Raw genomic sequence first — 12,601 nt, forward strand, 5'->3', positions numbered from 1 at the left:
TTTTTCTAACTTTAAGTTGTCAAGCAGAAACTGATTTTTCTATCTTTAGTAACAGCTTCCTTGATTCCACTGACCACTAAATCTTTCCAAGGGTATGTGATGAAATGAGCCTCATATGTCAAGTTTCTAAATTTTAAGTGAAATTGACATTGACTCGACTAGCCCTAAACCTGACATGACACCAAACCACCTGATATAAACATTCATACATGTGACAGTTAAACCAATGGAGAGTTTTACAAGTCACATAGTAATCTTGGACAAGCAAATATACATGAACTTGTAACAAAATATTCTTTCGTTTAACACAGTAGATAATCATTGACAGCAATGACAATTCGAAAGAACATTGATCAATGGTGCACTTGGTTACATATTAAAGTTTTATAAGACAAGACCGAATATTTTTACCAAATATTTTTTTATTTCCATCCCAAATATAATTTCGCTGTGACAATTGGCATTCATTATATAGGTACATGCAATGCGACAGATGGATTAAATGTACAGCAGGTGGTCAAGAGAAGACGCTACAACATATAAATGCTTGCATAACATACTTGAGCAAACTTTATTGTTCTATAAGTAATCAAACTAATTGAACACAATTAAGATGACTTTGTTCTGAAAGTGATGTAAATATTACCGAGTAATTTGTTCGAATTTGTGTTTTTAAAAATGTCTAAACATGATTTAACAGCCAAATGCAATAGAAAATATAACATAATATAGAAAATGAGAATATCTGCTGAATTCACACACACTATATTTTTATGACATATTATTGGCAAGATGTATTCTTGTGATCTTCAGGGATGTGATCTACCTGAATGCAGAAGCTGGAACCATTTTGGCGAGGGGTTTTATAGGCTCCCCTAGTCACCCAATGGGTTGAAAGGGGGCAAAGCGCTCTGCCACAAAAGCAAAAGTGGCATTTTAGAAGCCCTTTGGAGGTCTCATACGGCTTCATTTAAAGCAAACTGGAGGGTCAATACTTTAACATTTTCGAATCAACAGACAAATCACATCCCTGATCCTAAACTACTTTTAAGTTATAAATCTGAGAATTACCATTCTACTTTTTTTGAGCATCACATGCAGATGCCATGCTGGTCAGATTTTCTTAGCTGGTTAAAGAGCAATTATATCTCCACATTTTATCCAAGGACTTCCTGTGCATATATGTAGTTGCCATTGTTAATATGACTTGTGTACTAAATTAGGACATAGCAAATTGATTATTTGTTTCGGGTCTTCCACCTGGTAGATATATGAGTCTGCCAAATTGAAAAAATAAAATAATAAAAAGAATACTGCAAACAACACTGATGCTAATATGCTAATATTTTGATGCTAGTTTAATACTTAAACAGAATTAGAAGTATATTACGAACCATTAAAAAACTTGCAAGTGCTTCAGTGGTCGAAATTAGCACAAGCCCGCAAGCCCTGCACTGGTAAAATGTCTTTCGGGCTTGCTCAAATTCTGAATTTTATATAGCAGGCCTTGTTAGAAAATTTGATGCCAAGCAATACTATAATAATTCGGGCTTGTTGATCCAAAAGTCTAATTTCGATGACTGGTGCTTAGTGCTGTCTTCAAGTTTTACACTGCTGGATTGCTACCGTATTTGGAATGCATGCAGTATAAATTTCAAAGAGGTTGAAGCAAGAACTATATGCTTGTTTTTTCATGACAAGTGTTGTTGTTTTTTTCAAGCCTGGTAGTTAGATTTTGAAATAGGGGCTTGACACTAATCACAAAAATCAATTTGGTGTTGCCTTTCTTGCCAATATATTGGAAGAGCGAACAAGTTTTTTAACAATGCAGATGTTGACAGTTTGTTAAAAAATCCTATACAGAAAACCTAATGCATTATTAATTACAAAAATTTGTTCATACAAAGAACACACATGAATTTGTTCATTCAAGGTACACAGGATTAAGTACATGTACAAATGTAGCTAATCTCAATGTATACAAAAATACTGGAGCAAAAAATGATTAAACAGGTAAAACAAGAGTATATCAAAATGTATTAATGTATCACAATTTAAACAATCTACAACACTAAAACATGGATTTCAACAAGTGAAGCACAAACTGTTTATAGACTGTATAATATATGCATACATTCTCATTTGACGGAACTAACACTATCCACCCACAAATATGTGACTTTTGGACTTTTTTTCATGTGAAGAAAACGTAAAAAAGCTTCCTGGTAAGATTATCATTGGTGAAGCCAACTACTTATAATAATAATAATAATAATAATCAGGCCATATAAGATTCACCACTATTAAACCACACAATCCACTCATTGGCATACATGTATAAAGTAAAGGCCTTTCTTACATTTGTTATAGCAGTCAATTGAAATACACCCAAGTATCATACATATAATAACATTTCAATAAACCTGAAAAGTAATATTTGTGTCGTTTGTGTACCATTTTTGCAAGGTTTAGTATTAACAATATAAACAATAAGGTTTACACATATCTGATTTGGTGACTGTGAAGTCTTGAGGTTAAATGTAGATATAACAGAATCCAAAAATAAAACCCTCAAAATGCAAATGCAATATACATTATACAAGACAGTAATGAGTATTCTTATATAATAAGAATATAGATATAACTTTATGCTCTTCATTCAGACAAAACCTTTCATAGTTAACTGTCAAGTCAAAATTAAACTTTTCATGCAATGCAAGGTCTACTTACAAAGATGGGTATGATCTATATCACAATGTACAGTTTGTGAATTATGCCTCGAAGAAATAATGAAATTATACATGTATATAAGTAACAAAAAGTCATTTAAATTCAAAAACAAAACAAATATATTTGTGCACTCAGCAATTTCAGCAATAAACTCACTTGTAAGTCATAAATATACTATACCTAAATAAAAACGTTATGAACACTAAGGTCCAAAATAAAACTATGTCTTCGTCTTAAGAAGACCGGAAACTTTTTTGTCTTCAAACAAACTTCGTATAAGGATAACTTGTACAATGCCAACAGTGAGCATTACACCCAGCTGGATACCAGAGAGAACGTTTACGCGATCAAAGTTCATTTCCACTATGTTCCTGTCACGAGCCTCGTACATCTTTAACACAGTCTGTAAGTTTCTCGACTTGTCCAAGTTTTGTCCCATCCTTTCTAGGACTTGCTGAAAACAGTACATCAATAGTAAAGTTATTTCAAATAGTAAAATTAATAACATACACAAACAACCTGCTTCTTTGGAAATTCTTTTAGCATCTATTATGCTTTTGAAAGTGGACTTTAACTTCATTTAAAATATTAAATGTACATAAGTAACACATGATATGCCTTAAAGCACTGCAATTACTTCAAGAAAACAAGGAAATGATACAGTTGGTCATATAAAATTAAATATTTACAAAGAAATGCCATAAAAATGATTTAAAATGCTTGCACTAATATATATAAGCTTTATTGTAAAGACGCTACAAGAAGACATGAACCTTTCTCAAGTTTGTTTGAGGGGTAGAAACCAGAACTCAGGGCTTCTGTTAAAGGAAGTTTGGAAGTATATTACTCCCTAGAAATGGGTTTAAACTTCCAACATTGATTCCTTGGAAGTACAAAAACTTCCATAATTTTGAAGAAAACTTCCAAAGTTGAAAGCTTGGAAGTACAAAAAATCAAAACCTTTTGTTAATATTACTTTTATAGTCATAATTTCAATCAGTTTAAGTGTTTTTAAGTAAAAGGAATTATAATAATATAAGTAAAATTGAAAATTATTTGATTTTTAATATATTTGTTGAAAAATAGTTGAAAAAGATTTTGTATTATGGAGACTTAAACTTCCATATTTTAGTGTAAAACTTCCAAAAGTGATTCACAGGAAGTTCATACTTCCAGTTTCAAATTCTTAATGGAAGCCCTGCAAGAACTTAAGTCCTCCTTTTTGAGAGGCCATGAGAAAGTAAACCTGGTTGAGATGGAACCTGTAATTTCTGGGTAAGAGACGGACAACAATCCCACTAGACCATTATCCAATTTTCCATGCACTTACCTTAAAATCATCTAGTGTCATATCCATGAGTTGTGCGATTTCCTCACCAGCCCCGTCCCAGTTTCCTTCATCATCTTCTTCATCATCGTCTGATATCAACTCAAAGAACACAAGTTTGATAGCAAAATGGCTGAACGTGTTGTCCAAACAAACCTTCATATCTCCAGCTGTTTGTATGTCTAACCTTAAATACACAGCTCATTTTAATAAATCAATTTAAATAATATGATGATGTCATTATTCATAATGTTACTGTTTTCCTTATTATTTTACAAAGTATGACATTCCACAAGTATACATTGTCCACAAGTACACAACAATAATCATATCAGTGAGAAACTTTAGGCAATATAATTCAAACTATCAATGAATGTAGTACCCAGTCGCAATAAAAGCACCGATATTTGCGACCAGCAGGTGCTCTTTGCGACGTCGCAATTTTGATGAAACGCATTTTGCGATGTGATCGGCAACTTTGCGACGTCGCAGTCTAAATTTGCGATGCGACCATTAATGAAACGGGGCCCAGGGCTGCAACAATATACCGGTATACCCATATAAACAGGTATACTGGCTGAAGACATTTATCTGCAGTATTATCTTCATCATCCCAGGCAGTATATCACAATACGTTTTTATGAGATAAAATTTCATGTCAATTCAAATATTTTTTGAAAAACCATCATAAACTAATGGTAATTGCTTTGAGGTTGGAACACGATGAACCTTACCATTAAGGCATCATCCATGAAACATTTTTTCCATGCAAAAATAAAGTTTCCTTGTTTTTCAGCTCATTGTTTTCATGTAATAAATAGAATTATGATTCATGTTCTAAAAATGGCAAATTTATGATGATAGGGACTGAATAAGTTCTCCCCAATGAAGAAAGGAATAAATTGATATCTATATCAGAAGAGACTTTGAACAAGAGTTTAAAAAAAAAGAGTTTATTTACACTACAGTTAAAAAATGTTAGAAAATACAGAAAGTAGAATTATGATTCTTAAAAATATATAAAACATACTTGTAGTCAATACAAAATATACCATAACAAAGGACCACTCAGCATTTTGGACAAATGTCTTAATATGTGTGTTCACTGCAATGATCATCTTGTGTGAGATGACATTCACAAACTCATAAAACGTAATAGAGTTAATGTTTTTAATGAATAAATCAATCATGCATTGCTGACTTAACCCAACCATAATAAGTGAAAAAATAAGGAAAACATAGCATGCTGACTATATACTATAACTACATACATACTTGTGGTAGTTATCAGTTTTCTTATGTTCAGAGATGAGAACTCTGCCATCAGGAGCTTGTACAAAGAAGTTAATATCAAGATCGCCACCATCTATCACCTGAAAGTTTCAAAATATTTCAGAATAATAATTAAATTGATATTTTTATAACAAATGTACACTTTAATCAAAATATTATAGTATTGAATTTGAAAAATTACTTTCTGTGTGGACATCATGGATTGGAAACTTCCTTCAATGTCTATTAAATTATTTTGATCATTTGGAAGATACGAGTTTTCATCTGAGATAATAAGTTAACTGTCGGAATTTCCCGGAGTGTATTAAGATACATTCATGGTATATTATTTCTTTTGATTGTTTAACCAATATTGGCCATGATCAGTTTACTTGTCTATTAAAACATTTATAAATTTGAAGTTGATATAAATTTGAATCAGTCAGTAACATTCAACAAATACTAACAGTAACAGATTTTGGTGGTTTACATGTCTTTGCTAATTTACAGCAGAGCTGAAAAGGTGGACAGATCACTCATTACCTTCTATCAAAGAACTGGTAGAAATCACTTATGGAACATGCGTTAATTTGTGTGTGTATTTTATTTAAAGGCAGTCTCTAATCCAAGTTTAATATGTTCCTGCTTTCTATGGGTGCAGAGTAGAATTCTAAGACACTTATTTTCTATTTGTTTTCTTACTCTCACTAAAATACATAAGGGCTTAGTCATTCTAAAATGCTGTCCAGGCTTCTGTTGTTGTTTTTTAATGAAGCCTTGAGGGCATTTTAAAATGACTACGTAAGGGCCTAGACGCATAAATAAGGGTCATGGCGCAAATGATTATGAATAGCAAAGCATCCAATCGAAACCTAATATGTAAAGTTTACTTTCAAGAATAACACTAGATAATAAAATCACAATACAAGGTTTAATAGTCAGCGGTAAACAACCATAACCATCGCAGAAAGCATGGTGGGTGGGGCAATATACCTGGTATTCAACTTCAACCCCGCCTGGTGTTTTAATTTCCTGAAAAAAAACACTCCATTTTCCCCGCACCTACTTCAACTGTAAGATCAAATTCAAATGCAAAAGTATGTATTAGCATCCCTAAAAGGACACAAACGCTTTTAAAATCCATTGTAAACAAACTAAAAGGCTAAACTGAAACCGGAAGTACGTCCGCAATTATTATTTTATCGAATGATTATGACTGGGCGAAAAGGTATCGGGATATTTCGACCTCTTAATACTTCGACCCATTTCAGGTATTTCAAGCGAAGAGATAATCCGGGCCTGCCAATTCGACCCTTAATAAAGTGCATATGTGTATGGAACAATTGTAGCATAGAGGTGACATACGTGTTATTGTTTTTTTTATCCCGTTCAAACGACTTACTTATCTCGATAAACCCGTCGTATCACATTAAAACGACTTACTATACAGTACGTATCTCTTTTACAACGACTTTGATCATTTTGTTAAAACGACTTCGTGTCTCGTTACACATGTTACTTGTTAAAACGACTTTGTATATCATTTTACCGTTAAATTTACATTTGCAAATGACCAAGGGTCATTCTTTTTCCTAAATTGCATTCTGTATATTACATTTTGTTTTCAGTATCATGTATAAATGTATGAATAAAGGCAACCAACGTTTAAACGACTGGCAATTCACGTTAAAACGACATAATTGTCCAATCATAATCGCCCAATAAGATAATCTCTTACCTCATTCATGTTTTATTACTGGCAATGTCGCGAATTATTGTGATATTAAAAGTTTAATCCTTCTATAAGTGACCCCCCCCCCCCCCAAAAAAAAAAAAAAAACACACACACACACACACAAAAAAAAAAAAAAACACACACACACACACACACACAAAAAAACACACACACAAAAACAAACAACATACACAATTTACACACAAAAAAGTGTGTATTGATCTTAATCTAATTGCCTTATTGTCTTATCAGATCTCTGGTCTGAGTATCCTGCTGTGCAGTTTTGGAGGTTGTATTATAAAAATGGACCCAAATCGCCCTGAGCCAGAAAACAAATAAACAGAATATTGGCCCCCACAGTGACAGCAGGAGATGCACAGCAGGGGATTGCCATGCCAAACATTCCTTAAACTAGGCCTTTAAATTAAAAAAAAATATGTGATCCTGTTTACCCAGAATACTGCCGATTTATTGAGATACGTAAGAGTTTAAACGACAAACTTAAGACAGACAGACAGAAACATTTATTACGACGTGTACATAGTACATTGTCAATAAACAGATACATATACCATGAAACATACAAAAAGCATTCAGCAAGACTATGATGATAAGTATATATAAATAAATATAGTAAACATTCACGTGTCAGGTAAATAAAAAACAAACAATCACAAAACAAAAACACAGAATGAAAAAACAAAAAACAGAGTAATAATTGTTTGTTAGTAAAATAGTATGTAGCGACAAACTTAAGTCGTTTAAATAATATACTAAGTCGTTTTAACGAGATTCGAGAACACCTCTAATTCCGGTTATCATGAACTACTTATCAATTGAGTTGATTTCGGATAACAGCTATAGCTCCCTAAACGATTTGAATAGATCTCTATTCTAATTGATGAATTAATTCAATAATTAGACTGGAGCTCTCTTAAGTGAACTAAAGAGGTCTAAAATTATTCAAATATTTGAGTTTATGTAGAGTTGGTGTATTCTCGAACTGCACAACTGTATTTTACCCCGACTCTCCCTGGATTATCAACAGTCAATAACAAAGACTCATACATCTGTGCAATCACTTTGTTATGGTTAAAGGTTATTTCTGGTATACATTTACCAAAACCATTAATATTGAGTGTCGCAGACGCTCGGCACAATTCATTTATTTGGTAGTTGCACGGACCTATACACCAATTATATATATGGTTTATAGGTCCGTGGTAGTTGCAAACAACTTACCATTTAACCAGCTAAATTATTGAGATTATAGTTTGTCTACTGACAAAGCCTCCGTTTAAATCTACCGATTCACCTGATTTAAGTCCATAAAGGCTGGCTCTCAAACGATATGATACCAACAGAAATGTACATATACATATGTCAGATATAAAAAGGGACAAATGATAATTTCGAACACTGACACTCATACACAGCTATAATACAATTATATGTGACTGCCGCCATGCAATATATCTACTGTGAACCTCATGTACGTGGCATGTTACTTGATCCTGAGCTGATGAATACATCCTTAAATTTGACATTTTAAAGGGACCCGCTCATGTTTTTAAATGCGTTTTTTGTATGACGAAATGGTTTTGTTGTCAGTTTTCTAATTTTTTATTGACTGTACCGGCGTGTGTTCGCTCTCCACTAACCCAGAATATTTTAATATTTATTTGTATTTGTTTCTGCAGTTTCGGTATCAAAGAGTAAAATAGTTATAATATAAGTATAATATAATTTTTCGTACGTCATCTTGACAGACATACATATTTGTTACATTTATAATAATAATAATAATAATAAAAATAAAAATAATAATAATAAGAAGAAGAAGAAGAAGAAGAAGAAGAAGAAGAAGAAAAATGAAAACGTAAGCATAAATTTAAGTCATTTCAAAATTATTTTTAGATTCAGTAGTTAACTAATTAATATGTAGTTTACCCTGTTGCATACTGACACTTTCAAACCCATACTATCTATGGAAGCAATAGAAGGGGCCTGAAATTCGGGACTTACAGAACTACAGAGTGTTATCAGATAAATGGTGTAATATTTATGACTTGCACTTGCATTATTGACCAGGTACCATTTTTCCAATTAAACAATCAGTTGACCAATAATCAAAATGGAACACAACAATAGCGAAAATCTTTGATTTTTTTAATGAAACACCGCAAATTGTTTTTAATTGTGTTAGGATATGTTTGATAAATGCATTGTCTTTTTATACGATTAATATGGTCAGTGCAGTGCTCATGTACTCTTTCAAACATGTATGGCATGAGTTATTGAATAAACTCGATTTTGAAGTTTGCAAATTGAATATTACCACTGACCTCTATAAACGTGGTAATTTAAGGAAAAGCCACGTGTTGTTTTCTCCCCAAATACGTTCATGGTTTGAAACACACTACGAAAACCCATTAACAGTCTTTCTTAACTGTCTCGCAAACTAGTTCATGTAAATCTAATTGATGCAACTCACGGGTTAAATTAGTTTATTAGTGATAAATTAGGCGCTTATACAAGATTTTATAAATATACAGAAAAAAGCACACTGGTACATAATTATTTCCATAGCTTATAATTTGTATCAAAACACTGTATGTCGGCGCTCTGAAAGCTTGGACCAAACCGATCAGACCTACATTTTATTTCATCTTATATACGTATGTATATAAAACATAGTTTGCAGGTTCAAACCATTATGCAGCCAGAAACAAGCACTAAAATATATACGATCACAGGCATCTGAATCATTGTTTGTCACTAAAATGTTGTTTAAAACCATTTTGGGTACATACAATGAGATGAACAACACATAGATATTTAGTGTCTTTGATATACAAAAAAGAAAAAGAAATTCGTTTCTTTTTTGTATATCAAAGACACTAAATATATTCAGATGTGTTGTCATTGTATGTACCCAAAATGGTTTTAAACAACATTTTAGTGACAAACAATGATTCAGATGCCTGTGTATACGATGACAAAGATATACTCAGTATCAATCTGCCGGACATGTTCACCACATTCTCCACAATAACATTTTAACAAATATCTGAATCTGTGTAGATAATATGTTCACTGCAATGATCAGTCGGTCATATATGTGTGAGGTGATAAAACGTAATAGAGTAGAAATTTTAAGGTATCAATCCATTAAACATTCCTGACTTAACCTTAGATATAATGACCAACTTATTAAGCGCGGACTATATACATTAAATTAAGAATCAATTAGGCTCCAGTTTTTGCCGCTTCCTTATTCACTAGTCGTTTTATTTGCTCCAGAGTAACTGCAGCGTCCACTGCCGTATATGTCTCTTTTTCAGCGGAAACGGAAGACGCCACGGGCGGCGATGCCATTCGGCTTGCACCAGCACTTTCCATGCCAAACGAAGACGCCATAGGCATCGATTCCATCCTTGCATAAGGACTTTCCATCATGTCAGAAAACGTTTCAATACCAGAAAACGCATCGCCACCCATTATGCTCATCTTACTAAAAACGCGTGATGGTCGTCCTATAGAAAAGTCACTTGAATAAACAGGTGCACTTCCCTTTTTGAACACTTTTCTGGCTTCTGCCATACTACCTGTCGCTGCAATTGCTATAGCATCGCTTGATGGTCCTTCAAGTGGTTTATCATTGCGCAAAAGTTGAGTCGTTTTCGTATTCTGGCTACTAAGTTGGTCATACACGGTTTGAGCAATTTGTGCCCTGTCCACTGTTCCACCGGATGCCTGTTGCTTTTCGATTTCACGTTGAACGTCGGCAGAAAAATGCTGAAGGGATAGTTCCTCTTTAGCTCCTCCAATAATTGCATCGATTAAAACCTTTGGACGACTCAAAGGAATGTATTGGCCGCTAGCAATGTAGGCTAGTGCCATGAAAAAGTCTTTGTAAGGCGATATTGCAGGTTCGCATCCAACGGTATAGAGCGTGACGCCTTTTCCAACAAGCTTATGCGCCATCTCGATAGGATCATATATTCCAGGAAGTCCATTGGGAAACGAGGTGTCACTAGAAGGGTCCAAACCATGTGGTGGAGCGTCCGACACTAGCACTGCGACTTTTACAGCCTTTGGGCGCCAGGACAGAGTAGTTCCAGAGTGAAGGGCGTCGGCAACTGCTTCCGGTGTATCTCCACCTCCACTAGCTTCGGCTTTCTCCAGCCATGATTTCATGGTTAAGACCGATGAAGTGAAGTCATTTTTTCTTACAACAAACGTACTTTCGGCTGGCGGGTGATCCCTGTACTCAATAAGGGCAAAACGTATATCAGTCCTAGAACTCTGCACAATTCTGTCCACAACTTTCTGAATATTCTCTCTTGCGGTATGGATGTAAGACGACATACTTCCGGTCGTGTCCATGATAAATGCCAGATCGAGTGGCTCCTCGGAACCCGTCGGCGTCGGCTTGACCGGTTTAATTGTTTTTGGAGGATCAATTTTCGGTGGAGCAATTACAAGTGGATCAACTATCGGTGGATCAATCATAGGTGGATCTATTATTAGTCGATCAACTATCGTCGATGGATCGACTGGAGGTTTTGGCATAGGTGGATCAATTAGAGGTCCTGGCATCGGTGGGTCAATTGGAGGTTCTGGCATCGGTGGGTCAATTGGAGGTCCTGGCATCGGTGGGTCAATTGGAGGTTCTGGCATAGGTGGATCAATTGTAGGTCCTGGCATCGGTAGATCAACTGGAGGTTCTGGCATAGGTGGATCAATTAGAGGTCCTGGCATCGGTGGGTCAACTGGAGGTTCTGGCATAGGTGGATCAATTGGAGGTCCTGGCATCGGTGGATCAACCGGAGGTTCTGGCATAGGTGGATCAATTGGAGGTCCTGGCATCGGTGGATCAACTGGAGGTTCTGGCATAGGTGGATCAATTGGAGGTCCTGGCATCGGCGGATCAACTGGAGGCATTGAGTCGATTGGAGGACTCTTGCGTATTGCAACTCCATTTGCATAATAGCACACACACAGTGACAGAATAGCAAAGAAATTCGTGTTTGCCATTATTTTGTTTAACTCCACAGTTTATGAAAACAGTATATGCGATCTCCGTTAAATACTCTCGTCCTGGCCAACGTAGGGCGGATGTTTTTGCAATGTTCTCATAAAAAAAACCTTTTTATCGCATTCGTATCCGCGTTAAACGTCTGGTTTACATAAATGATTGATGAAGCGTAACCAAGACGTATACACAACATTTCATTGGCAGCTGTTAACGCAATTAATCATCATACGTGTTTGCATGTTTGTAAATAAACAGATAATTTGCGTATCTGAGCTCTTTCATTGGTTGAAAATCTCGAACATTTTCTTGGAAGTAATCTATTGGATATAGGGCTTATCAGCGATTTTCGCTGCTGTATTGTAAACACTATAAGTGCAATGAATTTCATAGAACCCGCTTATACGGAGCCAGCAGTCTTCTACCTGCATGAATTGAAATCTATTTAAAAAGTATTAAAATTCAGGTCTATCGTAACGTGCGAGCCAATGAAACACCA

The 12,601-nt window shown here is 34.8% G+C and overlaps 2 protein-coding genes across 3 annotated transcripts; both read right to left on the reverse strand.

Annotated features, from left to right (window-relative positions):
* Window positions 1–402: 402 nt before the first annotated feature.
* Window positions 403–6,513, reverse strand: LOC128232182 (transmembrane emp24 domain-containing protein 1-like). The gene is given in 5 exon segments (XM_052945590.1): window positions 403–3,184; window positions 4,061–4,244; window positions 5,333–5,430; window positions 6,323–6,370; window positions 6,372–6,513. Coding segments are annotated over 5 exon segments (666 nt in total). The 5' UTR covers window positions 6,474–6,513; the 3' UTR covers window positions 403–2,950.
* Window positions 6,514–9,554: 3,041 nt separating this feature from the next.
* LOC128232507 (uncharacterized) lies at window positions 9,555–12,197 on the reverse strand. 2 transcript variants are annotated; one of them, XM_052946092.1, is made up of 2 exons: window positions 11,554–12,197; window positions 9,555–11,523 (listed from the first exon to the last, which is right to left on the reverse strand). In XM_052946092.1, the coding sequence occupies exons 1-2, from the start codon at window positions 12,102–12,104 to the stop codon at window positions 10,314–10,316; spliced, it is 1,761 nt and encodes a 586-aa protein (XP_052802052.1). In that variant the 5' UTR covers window positions 12,105–12,197; the 3' UTR covers window positions 9,555–10,313. The 2 variants fall into 2 exon arrangements, with proteins under 2 accessions (XP_052802052.1, XP_052802051.1); XM_052946091.1 differs by having other exon boundaries at window positions 9,555–12,196.
* Between the last annotated feature and the right edge of the window lie 404 nt (window positions 12,198–12,601).

The sequence above is a fragment of the Mya arenaria genome, chromosome 4, assembly GCF_026914265.1.
Source record: "Mya arenaria isolate MELC-2E11 chromosome 4, ASM2691426v1".
Lineage (NCBI taxonomy): Eukaryota > Metazoa > Mollusca > Bivalvia > Myida > Myidae > Mya > Mya arenaria.

What these genes read in the sequence shown, in the direction of transcription:
- LOC128232507 (XM_052946091.1), bottom strand. Translation starts at nt 12,104, where the DNA reads ATGGCAAACACGAATTTCTTTGCTATTCTGTCACTGTGTGTGTGCTAT.